The sequence below is a fragment of the Papio anubis genome, chromosome 9, assembly GCF_008728515.1.
Source record: "Papio anubis isolate 15944 chromosome 9, Panubis1.0, whole genome shotgun sequence".
NCBI classification, from domain to species: Eukaryota; Metazoa; Chordata; class Mammalia; order Primates; family Cercopithecidae; genus Papio; species Papio anubis.
The window spans coordinates 74,103,183-74,123,321 of record NC_044984.1 but is presented as its reverse complement, the minus strand read 5'-3'; the positions used below and the strand labels follow the sequence as shown (position 1 = coordinate 74,123,321).

General features: G+C 33.3%; 1 protein-coding gene across 9 annotated transcripts in view; it reads left to right on the top strand.

The window, feature by feature from the left end:
- PPP1R12A (protein phosphatase 1 regulatory subunit 12A) overlaps window positions 1-20,139 on the top strand; it is a 161,947-nt gene that overhangs the window by 135,325 nt on the left and 6,483 nt on the right. For 8 of the 9 annotated variants that reach the window (XM_003906819.5, XM_009181263.4, XM_021922638.2 and 5 more), the window contains 9 exons: window positions 606-696; window positions 1,738-1,938; window positions 2,183-2,348; window positions 3,389-3,510; window positions 5,553-5,618; window positions 9,518-9,534; window positions 11,242-11,377; window positions 13,573-13,677; window positions 18,260-18,307. In XM_003906819.5, the coding sequence (XP_003906868.1) occupies window positions 606-696; window positions 1,738-1,938; window positions 2,183-2,348; window positions 3,389-3,510; window positions 5,553-5,618; window positions 9,518-9,534; window positions 11,242-11,377; window positions 13,573-13,677; window positions 18,260-18,307 (952 nt within the window). Of the gene's footprint in view, window positions 1-605; window positions 697-1,737; window positions 1,939-2,182; window positions 2,349-3,388; window positions 3,511-5,552; window positions 5,619-9,517; window positions 9,535-11,241; window positions 11,378-13,572; window positions 13,678-17,977; window positions 18,056-18,259; window positions 18,308-20,139 lie in introns of all 9 variants that reach the window. The other variant, XR_002515723.2, reaches the window with a different exon arrangement.

Below are 20,139 nucleotides of genomic sequence, written 5' to 3'. Positions count from 1 at the left end.
TGGGTGACAGACTGAAACTTTTGTCTCAAAAAAAAAAAAAAAAAAAAAAGATTTAGAAAGGAATTTGATACCTGTCTTCCAATGTTTGAAAATACTGTAGGTAGAGAAGAAATTAAAGCCCCTTTTAGTAGGTCATTAAATAAGATGCTTAGATTACCACTTTTGGGGGATGTTTTCAGGGCTGGAGAAGAGGATCTTCCTCGGTTAAAAACAGACAAAAAATTTACTCCTTATCCATTCTGGTTAATTGGGCTAAATGAAATCTTTCTATTTCTTTCAGTAGAGCTAAAATTTTTAATCTTCAGTTCTCTAAATCCTTTTTAAAAATGTAGTTTCATCTTAAAATTAAATTACATTATTTTTTTAAATGTAGTTAGGAAGTTAAAATGTGATATTAAAATATAATTATTAAAATATAACTAGTTCCAATCTAAAAAGAAATTATCGGATTGCATTATTGAATTTCAAAGACCATTTTCTGAAGACTTTTCCTTAAAACTTATTAAAATACTAAACCTGTATGTTTTATTCATATACATTGATAGATATTTACATTCACAGTTATTGCATTTACAACTAACAGTTTTTTTAATCTATTACTGTAGATCATACCTCACTCCTGTTAGGGATGAAGAGTCTGAATCCCAAAGAAAAGCAAGATCTAGACAAGCAAGACAATCTAGAAGATCAACACAGGTATGGTTAATGTAATTAATATATAAAACTTATGTAAGTAGCATATAAAACATATATACAGACACACACGTAAAACAAGTTACTTTTCTCTTTTTCACTTTGTTGTGAAAATATTGATGTCAGTATATAGTGTGAGTAAATCCTCAAAAGGTAAAGGTTACTCATAGCCTTTTGTACGGTTACACTGTTATTATTATATTTAATCTAATTAGCGTATGCCTTTGTGTCTTTTTGAGTATTTTATCCTTATTCCTAATACAGTGTGTGGCACAGAGTATTTGGTTAGAATAATCATATATGATGTCTAATAACTATTTAAAAGTTCTATGAATATTTGGAAGTTGTGGGCAGAGAATAGGGTCTTATATTAGGTATATTAAACAGCTAATGTGCAAGTATTAAAAAAATGTCATTCAGGCTGGTGATCTCCTTACCTCCATTTTGCCATTCTAATTATGCTATATATGATGCATACTTTTGTGTCTTTCTGCTTTTCCACAGTTAGGAAGGTCCACAGTCCAGATTCAGCTGTCTGTCCTTACCATTACTTAGCTTTCAAGCTGAACTATTTGCTAGGGCCTTAATATACTTTTTCTGCCTATACTCTTCACTTCTTGAAATCTAACCTGTTCTTCAAGGTCAAATCTTGAAAAATTTATTGAAATCTCTTTTAAGCCTTAGCAATTGTCGTGCATGTATGTATAGATATATATACACATATATACACACACACAGAGAGACATATATAAACATAAATATTTATAATATAATATGCAAACAGTATATATATTGGCTATTCTTCCCTACTTTGAGCTTGTGGGGAACATTTATATGGATAGAGTATCCAGTACCTATCATTGTGCTTGCTAATGGTCATTCTTCATAGAATGAATGTAACTTGCTGTTTCCATTTGCAAACCAATTCTAAACATGCATATTTGACTTTTAATGCATTTGTATGTGATATATGTATTTCTAAAATATCCCTTTGAACAAGCTTTAATGCATCTCATAATTATATTGATCTTTTTGTGTGTGCAGGGAGTGACATTAACTGATCTTCAAGAAGCTGAGAAAACCATAGGAAGAAGTCGTTCTACCCGAACCAGAGAACAAGAAAATGAAGAAAAAGAAAAAGAGGAAAAAGAAAAACAAGATAAAGAGAAACAAGAAGAAAAGAAGGAGTCAGAAACATCTAGAGAAGATGAATATAAACAAAAATACTCCAGAACGTATGATGAGGTAACAGTATATCAAAAACACATTTAAGTCAAATGGTATGAATAGTCCTTATGATCCTCAACATACAAGAGATTTATATACCAACAAACCGTATACAAAATACTGTAAAGGATTTTAGCTGGAAATTTGAATTACTTTGGCATGATTAGAACACTACTTTTTCTTTGAAATGAAGTTTTAAGTATTTTATATGTTTTTAATTGTGTTTAGTGTTTCAAATGGTTTTGATCTTAATATTTCACAGACTTACCAGCGTTATAGGCCAGTATCAACTTCAAGTTCAGCCACTCCATCCTCTTCACTTTCTACTATGAGCAGTTCACTCTATGCTTCAAGTCAACTAAACAGGCCAAATAGTCTTGTAGGCATAACTTCTTACTCCAGAGGAATAACAAAAGAAAATGAAAGAGGTAAGAATAGCAAATTTTGAAAACACTTTGCTTTCTTCATATAATCCCTTGGATTAGGGTTTCCTAAATAGTAATTCAACAGAAAAGGAACAGCATCCTAACTTGTGATTCATTGAACCTAAACAGAAAGAATATGAAGGTTGAGAATGAGAAAAGTAGAAAACAGAAATAGAAAATAATATGGCCTGCAGTTGATATTAATATTTTTATAACCTAATATTTCACAAAAATCTTCATGTCCACCTGCAAAGAAAAGTTAATATAGAACTGGTGGGTGACTATTTCTAGAAGCAATTTATTACTGTAGTGCTTTTCAGATGCTTCAAGCTATTTCTTGCCTACTGTGTAGATCATATCATTTAAATAGTTTTTGTGAAATTGTTGTAAACTGAAATTACTAAATACATGTAATGATCTCACTAGAACACATTTTTTATGCTTATTTCTTGAAAAATACATTTCTCTCAACTATATATTGGCATATTGATACTCATTATTACCATTTCCTATTATTTTATATAAACTTTCTATTTAAATTCTGAGTAATTCCTACTTTAAACCAGAGATAAGTACTAAATAAAATTACTTTTAATTATAGTCATTTTATATTTTAAAGCCTAAATCTTACAGTATTAGTCATGATAATATCAGTAATAATGTAGAATAAACACCAGAAAATAAAGTTTATTCCCAATTTCCAGCTATATATTTTCTTATATTGATCATTGAGATATTTCAGTTCTTTAAACTGCTATGTGTGAGGCCTGCATTGTGTTTGTAAAAATGTTGAACCAACATTTAATATTAGAGATACTCACTTCAAACTTAAGATTTTTGTCATTTCTTGAAAAGTTGACAGATCTGGCAACACTGGATCTGTATTCTCAACAATTGGCTGGAGCTAAGCAGTAGCAGCTGCCTATCATCTTCCTTTCCCCTGGATAGTCCCCTGGCCCATTTTACCCATTGTTTTTACAATTACCTTGCAAAATATTGTCAAGATATATTGCTATATTGTGGTTTATTGCAATCCTTAACAGAGGGAGAAAAAAGAGAAGAGGAAAAAGAAGGAGAAGATAAATCACAATCTAAATCAATTAGAGAACGACGGCGACCAAGAGAGAAAAGAAGATCTACAGGAGTTTCATTTTGGACACAAGATGTGAGAATCTATTAAAATACATTATTTGATAGTATTCTGTTTTTTGTTTTGTTTTGGTTTGGTTTGGTTTTTGTTTTTGTTTTGATACGGAGTCTTTCTCTGTCACCCCGGCCGGCGTGCAGTTGCGCGATCTTGGCTCACTGCAAGCTCTGCCTCCCGGATTCACGCCATTCTCCTGCCTCAGCCTCCCAAGTAGCTGGGACTACAGGTGCACCCCACCACACCTGGCTAATTTTTTGTATTTTTTAGTAGAGGTGGGGTTTCACTGGTTTAGCCAGGATGGTCTCGATCTCCTGACCTTGTGATCTGCCCACCTCGGCCTCCCAAAGTGCTGGGATTACAGGCGTGAGCCACCGCACCCAGCAGTGGTATTCTTAATGTGTCCAAAAGTACATACTAATAATTTCTTATATGCCTTAGATTATATATTCCTTAAATCATCACAGTGTTTTCTGAGTTGAGTTGTTAAATGAGAAAAATTATTTTTAAGGATAGTTAACTACTTAGATTGTTGGTACTACTTAAAAGGAGTAGTTCTGACCTAATTATGGAATAGAAATAATAATGTCTGAAGGTCAGAGTGCGTGTATTGATTATTTTATAATAGCTAAACTGCTCCTTTACTTGTAAAAACATCTTTTAAGAATATCTAAGGAGTCTATTTAAATTTCATTTTCATAAATATCATTATAAGATGTACATTACAGATTACTTCCATCTCAAGGCATGCTAAATAGAAACAGTGCTTTGTTTATCAAATTACAACAGTCTTGTAAAAATTAGTGTTTTTTTCCTGATCCTTGAATGTAGGCCTGACACTGCTATTCATTGATTTTGTGTCCATTTTCTAAAAAATAAACCTTTTATTGAAGTATGGCATGTTCAGAAATATAACTCATACATGTATAGCTTAATGAATTAGCACAATGGGAGCATATCTATGTAATCACCACTGAGAATGATGAATAAAAGCAGCAGCGTAGATTGCCCCCATGTTCTCCCTCTCAATCCCTATTATCCTCATTTTCAAAGTTAGCTAGTATCCTGATTTCTAACACCGTAGTTAACTATGCCTGTTTTTGAAGAGCATATGACTAGAACTATAAATTTTATAACTCAGTGTTATGTTTATAAGATATATCTGTGCTATTGTATGTAGCAGTACATTTACTTCTATTGTTATAAAAATACTTTTTAAAGAAAATTTCTATCCATTCTTTCACTGAAAACATGGAATCAGCTGTCTTCCTGTTAAACTGACCCATCTCTCACTGTATGTTTCTCTTTATCTCTTAATATTATATCTTACCTTAAATTCTGCTTTTTTGAAAAGCTTTCTTTGATTATCTTTGTATTATATATGTTTTCCATTATTTTCAATTTATTTGTGTTTTTTTAATAAACAACATATTTAGGTCAACTTTTTTCTGAACATTTTTTTAATTACAGTGTTTTAGTCCATTTTCATTTTACTTAATTACTAATTAATTAATTAAATGTACCGCAAATAACATTGTCATATGCAGCTTAAAATATATAAAGAGCTAAGGCATATGAAAACAGTAGCACAAAGATATGGGAAAGTATTAAATGGAGTTCAAGAGTTTTAATATCTTTGCATTGTCCATGCTGTGGACAAAATATATATTCGACTTGATGAATCAAGAGTGCATATGTCTGTTTTAAAAAGTTTAAAAAGAGAAGGAAAATCATACATAAATGACAAAGGAAGAACAGATGGGGAAATCAAAAAATAGTTTTCTATTTTTCTTTTGATTTTTAATATAGAAAAGTTAAACATATACTTTATAGAAGTAACAGAATAGTGTGAGGAGCCCTACCCCAAGTATTCATTTTTTCAGTTAAATTCTCACCCTATCCCCCAACTCCCATATTATTTAGAAGAAAATCCTAGACATCTCATTTTATCTACAAATGTCTCAATGTATATTCTGAGAGAGGACTCCCAAAAATTATTTTAAAAAATAATTTTTGAAATTATTAGTAAAATTTCCTACAATAAATTGGCAATCTATTTTTAGAGTGATGAAAATGAACAAGAACAACAATCAGACACAGAAGAGGGATCCAATAAGAAAGAAACTCAGGTAAATACCATTACTTTTTGTATTGAGAAGTATTCATATTTTTTAATAATCCTTTTAAATTGTGTTTTATTATATTTATTCATGAAAAACAGTTATTGCATACTCTACCTACATGCCGGGTATGCAATAGCAGTGTTTGCCTGGGGATCAGGATTAAAAGGACTGGGAAGGGTCACAAAATAATGTTTTGGAGGTGATGAAAATGTTCTGGGTCTTGATCCTAGTGGTGGTTTTGTGGATATACAGAACTGCCAAAACTCACCAAATTGTACACTCTAAGTGCATGTAATTTATTGTATGTCATTTAACCTTCGGCGTTAAAAGAAGAAGCAGAAAAAGAAATAGTACCCTTGGCCAAAGGAAAATATCTAAAGGCTACTCAGAAGTAGTGGAAATCCGAAAGTAGTAGGCTCAGATTTTATTTCTGTAGATTTTATTTCAAAATTATGTTCTGGAGAAGATAGGCATCTTTTCACTTTCTTTTACATATATTTAGAAATTTAGAGTCTCCAACAGATTTTTATGTTTAGAATCTAAAAGACATTTTTTTCCTCTCAGTACTGATGAAGGACCTAAAGCAAGTTTGAATGACAAGGCTGCATAGCCAGCAAAGGTTGAAAGTTCCCCCACCCGCTTCCTGATTGTTTGGCTGTGCAGAAAGCTAAAAAATATTTAAAATATTTCTATTCGTATGAGGATAGAGCTGAACAACACGAGTTAGTTCTAAACCTGGCATTGTTTAGCCTGAAATAGCATTCTGGTCATATTAATATTATTTTACTCATTTTGAGTTAAAGTTCCTTAATAGAGCAAACACATTTCTTTTTAGTCAGCAAGGATCTACAGTAACAGGAAGTGAACAAAAGTAGGTTGCCTTTGCTAGGTAACTGTGAACATTATTTTAGGGCCAAGTTTGCCTGTTTCCACCCCAAAATTTTAATTTTATCTTTAGGTGGCCAGACATTGAGGAGTGAATTGGTTCTGAGGTTACATTATTTGCAGACCTAAAGCTTTAACTGTTACCTAAACTATTTGCTTGTCAGTTATCAGAACTCCCCAATTTACCTATGTCCCTTCTTTATTATATTCTATCAACTTACCCATCATCTTCCTTTCCCAGTAGTACCCTGTAAATTCTCATCTTTCCATGAAAACCAATGGACAGGTAAACAAGAGGGGAGGAAATTAGTAAACCTTCCCTGTCTGACACCTCTCATTGCCTTATCATGCAGAGTCCAACCCCCACCAAGCTGGAGTGGAAGGGAGATTATCTAGCTTTTAAAGTTGTAATTTTGAAGCATATTGATGTATATTGTATTTAGTTTTACTGTTAAAATTATATGTGAGATACGTTAAGATGAAGAGGAACATTGTTTCTAAAAAGAAAAGTTTTTTTATTTTCAATTTAAGTGTTTTTTGTTTACTTTAAATAGATCTATATTTATTTATATGTTATTCGTTACTTATAACTAAAAGAACTCCAACCTATTTAATAGAACAATCTATTTGTTGTAACTCCAAATAGGTTGGAGTTCTTTTAGTTAAGTAACGAATAACATATAAATAAATATAACAAATATAAATAACAATATGAAACCTAAGTCAAACTGGATTAAACAAAGAAAATGTACTCCAGTTATATTCTGCAGTCCTTTGTGTCAGCTTCATCCTCAGGCTGATTAATCTCATAGGGATGAGATTATAGTTGGCTTAGGATAGACAGGGCCTATCACTGAACTGTTGCAGCCATTTTGCTACCAACATGGGCTACATGTCATCTCACCTAAACCTAGTAACTGCTACACCATGAGAAAAAGGAAGAATGGATGTAGATAAATAAATAAGATGCAATGTATGTGTGTAGATCAATATTTTCTCTATTCACATAGATGTTATGTGTCCAGAAAAGGTTGGTTAGATAACAGTGGTTATCTAGAGAATGGAGGGATGAGAAATTACACAGGAACTTTGTATACCATTATATGAACTTACAATACCATAGTCAGAAAGATATTTCTGAATATCATTCTATATGTTTTAATCTTTTTTATCTTTAAAAGCATATTTTTACTTTGGAAAATTAATCTTAAAATTTGGGGAACAAGGGCATTATGCTAAATGAAATAAGCAAGTTACAAAAAGACAAGAACTATGTGATTCCACTTATTTTATTTGGGTATCATAGAAACAGAAAGTAGAACCATTGTTGCGAGAGCTAGGAAGAGGAGGACAAAGGAAATTGTTCAATGGATATAGAGTTTTATTTTTACAAGATGAAAAAATTCTAGAGATCTTTTGCACAACAATATGAATATAATTAAAAATACTGAACTATATACTCTAAAAAACAGTTTACATAGTAAATTTTACAGTATGTGGTTTTTACCACAATTCTTAAAAGTTTTTAAATGATAGGCCGGGCATGGTGGCTCACGCCTATAATCCCAACACTCTGGGAGGCTGAGGTGGGAGGGTTACTTGAGCCCAGGAGTTGAAGACCAACTTGGGCAACATAGGAGACCCTATCTCAACAGTAAATTTAAGAAATTAGTCGGATGTGGTGTTGCATGCGTGTAATCCCAGCTAACTGGGAGGCTGAGGCAGAAGGATCACTTGGGCCAGGAAGTCGAGGCTGTAGTGAGCTGTGATCATATCAATGCACTCCAGCCTAGGAAACAGAGTGACACCTCATGTCAAAAACAGTAATAATAATCAGTGATAACACCATGATTTTTAAAGACAAACGGAATGTGAGTGATTTCTGTGACTAGACTTTCTATTTTTAAAATTTAAATCAGTGAATGTAAGTGCAAACTATAAGGTGAGATGTATTATTTTTGTTTGATATGTAGACATTTTAGTTCATGAATAGCCATTTTACTGAATTTGAATATGTTGAAAATTGAAATTTATTCTTTAAAATTGTTAGTTGTTGTAAAACCAAAGAGTAAATCGATAAAATAAAACATTACTTTAAAAAACAATGGAAGGAGCAAAGTTAAAATTGGTTTTGCAGAGGAAATTTACATAGACTTTAGTAAAACATTTTTAGTCCAAAATAGGCTTAACAATCCCAAAAGTAACCTAGTAATTTTACAGTATCTCCAAAGATAAATATAATGGGAAATCACTAATATTTAAATTAAGAAGTTTAACAAACCATTCTGTATAGTTAAATTATAGAATCAGTGAGTATTTCAATAGAAGAAGAAAAGGCTAAATTTGACTACTGAAAAAGACTACTTTGGCCCCCAGTAAGAGTGTTTTACCCTATTAATCTTTTCACCATTTAAATAAGACTTTCTGGAACTTGAGTGTAGCATACCACTTGCTTGAGAAAATTAAATTTCCTATCACCTAACTGCTAACCTTAAAGGTATATAGCTAGATTTCCAGAAAGTAAATTTTAAACAAAATATGTATATACTGTTATGTATAAAGTACCTTAGGTGTTCATTTGTTTGCTTCTCATTGCCTCAGAAACAAAAATGAGTAAAATGACTGCTTTGAGATATCATAGTAAACTCAACATTTCTTAATGTAAATATATTACTTCCTCCTGCTCAGTGGGTATATGTAATAGATATCTTTCTTAGTCTCTTTTTTTATTTTAATTAAAAAATATTGTAAGTGGTCATTGTAGGAAGTCACAGGAGATACCCATAAATTGCCACATGTAATTGCATGATGATATGCCTTTGAAAATATACAGTGACTCTGTATTCTAGAACCTCTTTCTAAAACAACCTCAGTAAAATTAAAACACATGTAGAAAACAGATGTTAGTTTAATAGTTTGAAAATGCTATTGATACTACATTAAATTTACTTAATCAGAGGTTAATAGTTTAATGAAAACATAAAAATTTAGTATGCCTATGTTTTTCTCTTTCTTTCTAGACGGATTCCATTTCTAGGTATGTTTTATTTATTTTTTAATTGACTTTTTTCTTATTTTTATCTTTGTTAAAAATGTTTTGCTAGGAATCTATGGATTTTGTAAGTTTATAGAATTATTTGATGATTAAAAAATTACAGAAATTTTGATGGCCTTATCATTGTTACTAGCTTTCTTTGTTAAAGGCTTTACTTCTAGATCACTAGTCAAAGCAAGTGAGATTTTTTCCCAAATCTCTACAACAGAGGTATTCCAAAGTTTCTTAGGTTAGTTCAACTATCTCATTATTAACATCAGGGACTGATAAAACCCACACTTGGCCAGAAATATATTTGATTAAGTATTCAGAATCTTCTCTTATGTAGCCCTGCTTTAGACAAAAGAGAACCAATGAAGACACTTTAAAAAATGTCATCTAGCTCAAGCCTGTAATCCTAGCACTTGGGGAGGCTGAGGCAGGAGCATCGCTTGAGTCCAGGAGTTGAAGACCAGAGTGGACAACATCAAGACTCCATCTCTACCAAAAAAAAAAAAAAAATTTTTTTTCCTTAATTATCCAGGCATGCCTATATGCTCCTCTATTCCTAACTACTGGGGAGGCTGAGTCAGAAGTATCACTTGAGCCCCCAGGAGTTCAAGGTTATAGTGAGCTATGATTGTGCCAGTGCACTCCAGCCTGTACTCCTCACTGGACACAGTGAGACGCTGTGTCTTTAAAAAAACAAAACAAAACAAAACAAAAGTGTCACCTAATTCAAAATTATCCATTTTTTCAGAGAACCTCCACTCTATCCTTGATTTTCATCTCCATTCCATTTCTCTTATCATTGTTAACCACAGCCCTGTAAGACCAATAATAAATTTCTGTCTGCTGATGATTCTATTGAATTGAAATGCAGAGCCAATGGCATCTGTCAGAAAAGATAATCTGAATTTCAGAACCAGATAATGAGAGAATTCTCCTTTACCAATAAGATTTGTTTTTCCTGTTTAGGACAAAGCCATTACCTGTCACTTTGGATATACTTTATTTCATCAAATCTAAGACATTACTCATTTTTAGAACACCATTGTGTTACTTACTACTAAAAAAAGGAAAGGTACTACCAATTAAACTAGAATGCATCGTCAATTGTAAGCCATTTTCTGGTTTTGGAAATATTAAAATGTGGGAGGAAACGTACAATTTAGAATATTAATCATATGAAACCAGTTTTGGCTTTTAAACATGGAAATGTTGACTCTCTTCCTCAATTAATGGAAATTAGTAGTATTAAAAAATAGCTGGGTGCAGTGGCTCATTCCTGTAGTCTCCCAACACTTTGGGAGGCTGAGGCATGTGAATTGCTTGAGCCCAGGAGTTCAAGACCAGCCTGGGCAACATGTTGAAACCCTATCTGTACCAAAAGTACAGAATTAGGCATGGTGGCATGTGCCTGTAGTCCCAGCAACCCAGGGGGCTGAGGTAGAAGAATCACTTGAGCCCGAGAAGTCAAGTGCAGTGAGCTGAGATCATGCCACTGCACTCCAGCCTGGCAGCAGAGTGAGACCCTATCTCAAAAAATAAAATAACTTCCCACTTATTATATATCACAAAAATTAATCAGATAACAGAGGGAGACTGTGACCTACACTTTTGAACTGTCAAGTTATATGTGTACTAGGATGTATGTTAATATAAGTTGTAAAAGCCTATAACAAGGTTTTTTATTTAAATCTTTTGAAGATATGAAACCAGTTCTACATCAGCTGGTGATCGATATGATTCCTTGCTGGGTCGCTCTGGATCATACAGTTACTTAGAAGAAAGAAAACCTTACAGCAGCAGGCTAGAAAAGGATGACTCAACTGACTTTAAAAAGGTACTTGGGTTATTTAGTTATATTTAATAAAAAATAAGTTATCTTTTATGTTGAGATACTCATATTCAAATGTTATTTTAAAAACTCATAATGAAATGAGTAAAATAACTTATTTTCATTTTCAGTTTTCGGCAAGTGATGGTAAGTAGAATATAAATAGCTGTTTGTTTATTAAAGGGAAGAGAAAATCATCCAAGATGATTTTACATTTAAGTGTCTCAAGTCATTGCTATGATTGAGCTGGAAAGGAGCATTCAGTAAACAGGTGCACACAAGTGTATGCACACTTTGTTTCTTTGTTTGTTACTAGGAAGCAGCCAAACAGAAGATGGCTTTTCCTAAGAGAATATATTGATAGTTTTTCATAGGTAACTGAAAAACTTGGGGCAGCTCAAGTGCTATTAAGGATTAAAGTAATTAAGAAATAAATCCCAGAAACTCAATAATCTGGGATTCATTTATATATGCATATTTTGTGCTTTATAGTAAACAGAAAGTCTGTTGGAGAAGGAGAAAGCTTATGGCATTTGTACATGTCCGCAGTTATCTGGCAGCTGTTTGAATAACATACTTTTTTAAAAGCCAAGTTAGGGGAATGGGTGAGGGAGAGAATCACTTTACATTATGAATAAGATTCATCATTTATTCAATAAAGAATTGAACTGTGCTAAGTAGAGAGATTCTAGTAATGGGCAAATGGAGATGAAGATGTTATCTTGCTCTCGTGGGCATCTTCCATGTAGTGGGGGAGAGAGACCTTATTATATAGTCATACTAATGAATGTATAATAAATAATGGAGACAGTTAACTTGAAGTAGAAAAGCAATTTTATAAAAGTATATAACAAAAGAAAGTAGATTGATTTCCTTGGCTGGGCACAGTAGCTCATGCCTGTAATCCCAGCACTTTGGGAGGCGAGGCAGGCAGATCACCTGAAGTCAGGAGTTCGAGACCAGCCAGACCAACATGGAGAAACCCCCTCTCTGCTAAAAATACAAAATTACCCCGGGTGTGGTGGCGCATGTCTATAATCCCAGCTACTCAGGAGGCTGAGGCAGGAGAATCACTTGAACCCAGGAGGCAGAGGTTGCATTGAGCTGAGATCACACCATTGCACTCCAGCCTGGGCAACAAGAGGGAAACTCTATCTCAAAAAAAAAAAAATTGATTTCCAAAGGAAGTGTGGTTTCAGCCAAACATGGAAGGATTACTAATAGTTAACTGGCAAAAATGGGAGAGAAAATTATTCCAAATGGAGTGGAACTACACGCACATAGACCTGGTGGGGGGAGAATACATGATGCATTGGAATAATTAAATTTTAATTATGGCCAGTAGGGGGAAGAAATATTTGTTTGAGGCAGCAGTTGTGTAGGCTGAGACCGGATAATGCAGTGCCTTATAGGCCACTGTAAGATTTTGTGTATGCTAAGAACATCAGGAAGCCATTCAAGAGTTTTTAAATTGTGGGTGGAAATGGAATGGTTGGCCTATGAAAATGATGAGATTTTCATTTTGAAAAGTTAATTTTAGCTCCTATATACAAAACAGATTAGAGAGCGATCAGGGAATTAGAATAGTTTAGATAAGAGATGATCATAGCCAGAATTATGGTGGAAGTAGTAAAGCAGGGGTAAGGAAGAAGCAGTGTTAAGAAAGACAAAAAGCATTAGAAAACGGGAAGGTCTTGGATCTTATCCCAGATTTGAAATATTTCAGGAAATACGTCATTTGCCTTTTAACTTTACTATAAGCAATATAGAAGTATAATGATAAATACAGCTGGTACTCCATCTCATTTCTGGGAATTCAAGAGAGAGTGATGGGCAGAAAATCTCACAGACTCCAAATAAAGATCACAGTGACTCCTTAGCCCTAGCTGCAGTTGCTGTGCAGGTATGTGGTCCCTCTTTATCAGATGACTGAATCTTTTTTAAGATAACCTGAAAAGTCCGATTTTTCTGTCAAGTCTTGATTTTTGAATGCTGGAACTAATTTTAAGACTTTATATGGGACAAACACACTTACATAACCAACAGTCTGTACTTTGCAACCATGAAGGATTTTTTAAATGTATCTTTTATAGCTCATATGCTACATTAAGCTGTTTTAATATTGCAAAGTAATCAATGAGAAATTTTAAAGTAATAGGAGAGCAGAAAAGTAATTTGTTCTTTTACCCTAATTTTTATAGCTTTATGAACAAATTCTAGCTGAAAATGAAAAGCTGAAGGCACAGCTACATGATACAAATATGGAACTAACAGATCTTAAATTACAGTTGGAAAAGGCCACCCAGGTTTGTATCCTTTTCTTTTTGTTACTCTCAAGGTAATGGTTGTGATTTATTCCATCTAAAAATGGTATTAAAATTTTTTCTAATACTCTAAATAGAAGTTTGATAATTGATAATAGAAGATAATGCTGTTTTTGGATTATTTACTTTTTCTGAAGTAAATTTAAAAAATAGTCTTACAGTCAAAAGTCAACATATAAAAAGCTTTTTAATACCAATGTTGTGGTATGTCAAGGTTTTAAATGTTTATTTCCAGAATACCAAATGTAGCAAGGCATTAAAACATTAAAAGCATCTATACAGAATCATCTTATAGCCATATAAAAATTTTTATAAAAATTTTTATTTACTACAAATATTTTCTGTTTGTTCAAGTAAAGATTATTTTATATTGTAGTGCTGGAAGAAGGTAATTTTAATCATAGCTCCTTTTGTAAGTTCCTTCTATGCAGCAGCCTAGAGAAGATAAATTTGAACAATAAAATTGGGATAGCCAAGCAAAACTCACAACCTTGTACATGTGATCTGGCAATTGTTTCCCAAGCCACTTTTCCATTTCCATGGAACATTAGTTCTGGGAAATAGGAATAGGTACATCTTCTCCTCGTTTCCCTCCTTTCAGAAAACAAAAAAAAATTTGTGATCAAAGAAACTAGGGAAATATTACATATTTTACATGTTAGAGACTTTACAGGGTCTATTTATTTGCTAAAGGCTCTAAGGCATCCTATAATTTTTAAGAAAACAAACGTGTTCAATTTTAACCTGGGACTTTCTAGCATAAACGTACTTCTGCAGCACAACTCTTAGAATCCCGCTGAAAGCATGGATCTAAAAACAGCATGTCCAGATCTGTGAATGGGACTACATACTCTTTTTGATCAGTCTTTACACTCATCTTTTTCTTAATTTTTAAAAATTAATTATAACAAAACAACACCAAAACAAAAACCAACAAAGTTCATTCTATTTGTTAAACTTAAACTTGTTACCAGATCCTTCTTTTAACCATTGTTGTGTTGTAAAGCAATTGTCTGAGGACAGTAGATACTGTGCTAAACTTCCAGGGGTCAGGCTAACCTCACAAGGTTGTGAAGACTCCTCAGTTTCCTTCATGTTAATGGAGGTTTTTGTAAAGATAAACAGAAAAGTAAAACAGAACAAGAATACGTTTCATAGTGAGATGTCATAAAAACTTACAGTGTCATACACATTAAAACTACTGACTTATATTTAGGCTTCATGGTAAGCTGTAATGTTTAGCAGAAAAGTTAACTAAGTAAAAATATCTAAACTGATGTTGGTGTTTTTTAATCAGTGAACTTGTCATCATCCTTCAGGTTGCATTAGTATCTTAGCGAGCCTGTATACATAAAAATATAATGAGCTCTCTGAGCATAGCTTCAGCTCTAGGGATTTCATTACAATGTTAGTTCTAAGTAAAGATGTCCGCTGCAGCCTGGCGCGGTGACTCATGCCTGTAATTCCAGCACTTTGGGAGTCCAAGGCAGGTGGATCGCCTGAGGTCAGGAGTTCGAGACCAGTCTGGCGAGCATAGTGAAACCTCATCTCTACTAAAAGTACAAAAAAAGTAGCTGAGTGTGGTGGTGGGCGCCTGTAGTCCCAGCTACTCGGGAGCTGAAGCAGGAGAATTGCTTGAGCCCGGGAGGTGGAGGTTGCAGTGAGCCAGGATCGTGCCACTGCACTCCAGCCTGGGTGACAGAGTGAGATTCCATCTCAAATAAATAAATAAATAAATTTATTAAATAAATGCACTGCTTCCTACTATAGTGTTCTGTCATGGTGACTCAGCTCATCTGTGTCTCCACTACTTAATGCCTTCTCTGTGTTCTGCTTTGCTGCCTACTTCATTGTCATGTAATTATTCTGTATCTCTCTCAGTCAAACCCTGCAAGAGAGGGGAATTGATAGAATTAGCCACTTACTACCCAGTATGGAGTAGCCTGTTTTGTTAGTGACCATTTCGTAGGTCAATGGACAGAAAGTTGCCTGTGGATCGGGTACCAATTTCTGCTACCTGGCAAGAGAAGCAGGATTAAAAAGTATGACAGCTTCTGCCTTGGCAGGTACTCTGAGTATCATGTCCAGTATACTGAGTTAATAATGAGCAGTATAATTCATAAAAGTAAAACTGATAAGCATTAAAGTAAACTTTTGGGGTTCAACTTTCAGGCATTTATCCTGAATTTACTGTGAACTTTTCCACCTTTTTTTTTGTTTGTTTTTTGGCATTGATTGACTTCGTAACTTTTCACAAATATACAAATATTTGCATCAGATATTTGCCACAAATAGCAGTGGCAGTTTTTATAGTTGCATGAAATTAATCTTGAAGTTTAGGTCTATTTGATAGTATTTAGCCAAGAGACTCTGGAATCCTTGACTCTTGCCCTAGCTCAGGTACTCTCCTTCCCGTATCATCTCCAAAGAAGGGAAAAAATATGCCAGCCTACCAGAACCAGTCTGCTGAATACCACTTTGCCAAATGACCAGTTCACCAGATTTACTCATTGTGATTTTAACAGCTTTAACTGGAATGTTTAACAAGAAAGTTAACTAAGTAAAAATACTATCTAAACTGATGTTGATGTTTTCTAATCAATGAAATTTGCAAACCACATATAATTGCTAAAATGTTCCCATATGAAAAAATCTCCAATGAAATGCTATTTTTCCATGTTTTGTTAATTTACGTGTGATGTTATTATTTTGGCTATTTGATTTTTTTCAGGTGCTTTTGAATATTATTTAAAAATTTTTCGGTTTTGTAAAGAGTTTCTATGATTTATTTTTAAACCCTCAAGTGGCGTTTTCAGCCTTTGTTTTATATTTCTAGCAATTAAATGTTTAAATTCAGAACCAAAAATAAATGAGAATTAACTGAACAGTCTCATTCATATTTAAATTATTATTTTTTTTTAATGGATACAGCGTCTCGCTTTGTCACTCAAGCTGGAGTGCAGTGGCACAATCAGGGCTCTCTGCAGCCTCAATATCCCTGGCTCAAGCAATCATCCCACCTTATCCTCCCAGGTATTTGGGACTACAGGCAATGCCACCACATCTGTTTAATTTTTCAATTTTTATTTATTTATTTATTTATTTATTTATTTATTTATTTATTTTGTGGAAACAGGGTTTCACTGTGTTGCCCTGGCTGGTCTTGAACTCCTGGGCTCAAGTGATCCGCCCACCTCAGCTTCACAAAGTGTTAGAATTACAGGTGTGAGCCACTATACCCAGCCTCATATTTGAAATTCTGAACTGAATTTCTTACAAGAAGCAATTGGAATATTGACTTTCATGTTTCCAGAAAGAGTAAGCACAAAAGCTTGAAGCCATTTAAAATAAGAGAAAAAGTAAGAAAACCTGGCCATGACTAGTTCTTTAAATGTTACACACCATAACCATTAAAATTGTGAAAGAGGAATCAAAAAGTGACTTGGTTACAAGTCCTAGAGATACTAAAACATGAATACTGAAAGGGTTGGCGTAAAAGAAAATTATGTAAAGAAATATTTTTTAAATTACCACATTGAACAGTGAAATTGTGTTTAATCAATATGTTTTTAAAGCATATTTTATGGTTAGCACTCAAAGCATTCTTGTTAAAGTGGTCAAAAATCATTTTTGGTAAATTAGTAAAGTAGGTTATTCAGCAGGTTGGCTTTTGAGGAATTCATTTTCAGCAAATTGACCAGGAATTCCAAGGGAGATGTTTGTATAGATATCAATGTAAATAAGATCTAAGATGCCACTTGTTGTTGTTGTTGTTGTTGTTGTTGTTAAACTGGGCCTGTGGTCAATGTCCAGAGCTCTCTAATCTCTAGTACAGGATACAACATGTGGCTGAAACCCAAGGTGCTTTTCCATCCCTTAAAGCCAAGCTTAAATATCAGGATTTTACCAACTTTGAGCTGGTCACATAGTACAGGAAGTAGAAAAAATGAAAGGCCTGAGCTCACCAGCAGAAGAAAGCTGTACAGCTAGAATTTCTTGTGAGTGAAAGTGGATATGAACCAATTGTGGAGCATGGATGATTGGAAAAGAAACCTCTAGAATGTGAGCCAAGACCAAGATAGCTGTGGGAGAAGATAAAAAGGCCAGTTTACTGGTCTGGCTGCATGGATACAGAGTCACTCAACCTGGTAATGAATATATTTCAATCAAGGTCTTGGAATCTGACCATTATGATTAGCCACTCCTGATGGTGTAGGAAAAGAAAGAATTTCGGCTTCAGAAGGAAAGCTACAGTTTTTTTGTTTTTGTTTTTCTTCCACAGTACTCACTCACTCACCCTCACGCCCAACTAAACTATGAAAGTTCCTGGGGAAAAGTGATAGAGAACATAAAATGAGAGGTCTGGTTACCATTCTATTTCTAAACATTCGTTTCACTCTTTATTATTTTAATACAAATCCTGTTTTCTCTTTGCTTTACTCATGAACCTGTGTTTTACTCCACTTGAATATTGTGATTTAATACCCATTAAAAGAGAATTACTGTGGTCGCCCCTCAATCTTTTTTGCACTTACCTCTTTCATAATTTCTTACTTCGTTGCAGAGACAAGAAAGATTTGCTGATAGGTCACTGTTGGAAATGGAAAAAAGGGTAAGTGTCCCGCTTATTAAATAATTATTTTTTTTTCTTGTTTTAGGTAAACAATGGTAGGTTTTTTGTTTTTGTTTTGTTATTGTGGATGACAGTTTTAATTAGTTTAAATTAATATTTATTGAGTTAATGTATTTTACAGCAACTTAGCTTCTTTATAGAATTCTATAGGGTCTCTCTAGGTATGAAATGACCTTGTTAAATAAAATTTAATTTACCACATAATTATTTTAATGAATTAAAAAAAACTATCTTGCCTTGATTCTGAAATGTGCTGTACACATTTTGATAGTGAATTTGATATTCTTGAAATGCTGTTTATCTCTTATGGTATGTACCTAAAATGTTTTAATCATAAATACATTTATTTTAATTATTTATAAACCTAAAATACTTCTATTCTTGAAATGAAGTTTTTAAATCTGGAACATCAAATTTTCAAATTCTTTTTAAGGTAAATTTAATAATTTTTTAAAATTTCGAGTTGAAATATTTAACTTAGGATATTTTGAACAAAAAAATTGATTACAAGAAAATCCTTATGCCACTTGATGTCTTTCTGCAATTTTTTATTGACTGTAATACATTCACTTGTATTTCTCTTCAGTTATTGTTGCTCAAAGGTCTAGGAGTAGTCATAGGAATAACTTTACAAGTTTAGCCTAATCAGTTGAGAATGTATAAATGATCCAAAAGTTAAAGTGCCCAAAGATTGATTGTAGTGTAGCTGAGCAGTAGCTAGACTTGGTAGGGTTTCGACCACAGAAGAAATGGCAGGCTGGTAGCTATGATCAAAGAGTAAATTCTCAGGAGCTATTGATATAAAAACATTTTTCTTCCATTCTGTTTTAAAAATAACCAATTTGCCTTTTTCACCCAAAAAAAAACAGAAATGGTTAAAAAAAATAAAGAATATAAAAATAGTCTTTTAATGTCTGTGTCATTTGCTAGTTGTACCTTGCAGTAGCTACCATTTTATTATGATTTCTGCAAGTTTTAAAAATTAGTGTTCTGAGCCATGTTTTCAAAATGGACATAACTAATAATTGCTAAAATAGTGTTTTAATAAATTTAATATTGATTATTATTTCCTGTTAGAATATTTAACTGTTACTGAATTTTATCTCCAGGATAAGCAGAAATAATAAAATCAGCTCTTTGTTATACTAACGGTTGAGATGAAAGGCATAGTAACAAACTGTACTTAAAGTAATACTTATTTTTCAAATACAATCACAATTTCAAATATTTAATTTTTCTTATGAAAGTAATATGTTTATTGCAGAAACTTTAGCAAAAGAAGAAAATATTAAATTATCCATAATCTGTCATGCAGAGATAGCTGATATTTTGATACTTTTTTTTTTTTTTCTAACATATACATGATGCAGACACATTGATATTCTGACAGGCTCACCTGACCTCCTTTTTCTGCTTGTCAAATGCAGATAAATTACAAAGTAGCTAATCCACTCTCTATAATCATGGTATTAATAGTAAACTGCTAACATTTATTCAGCATTCCCTATATCGAGCAGGCACAAAATTGAACAGTTTACGTGCATTTTCTCTCAACCATATTTTTTTTTCCTTGTGGTTTTGTTTGTTTGTTTTTTAAAGAGATAGGATATTGTTCTGTCACCCAGGCTGGAGTACAGTGGTACAATCACGACTCACTGCATCCTCCAATTCCTGGGTTCAGCTCTGTCACCCAGGCTGGAGTACAGTGGCACAGTCACGGCTCACTGCATCCTCCAATTCCTGGGTTCAAGCAATCCTCCCACATCAGCTTCCAGAATAGCTGGCACTACAGGTGCCTGCCTCCACACCCA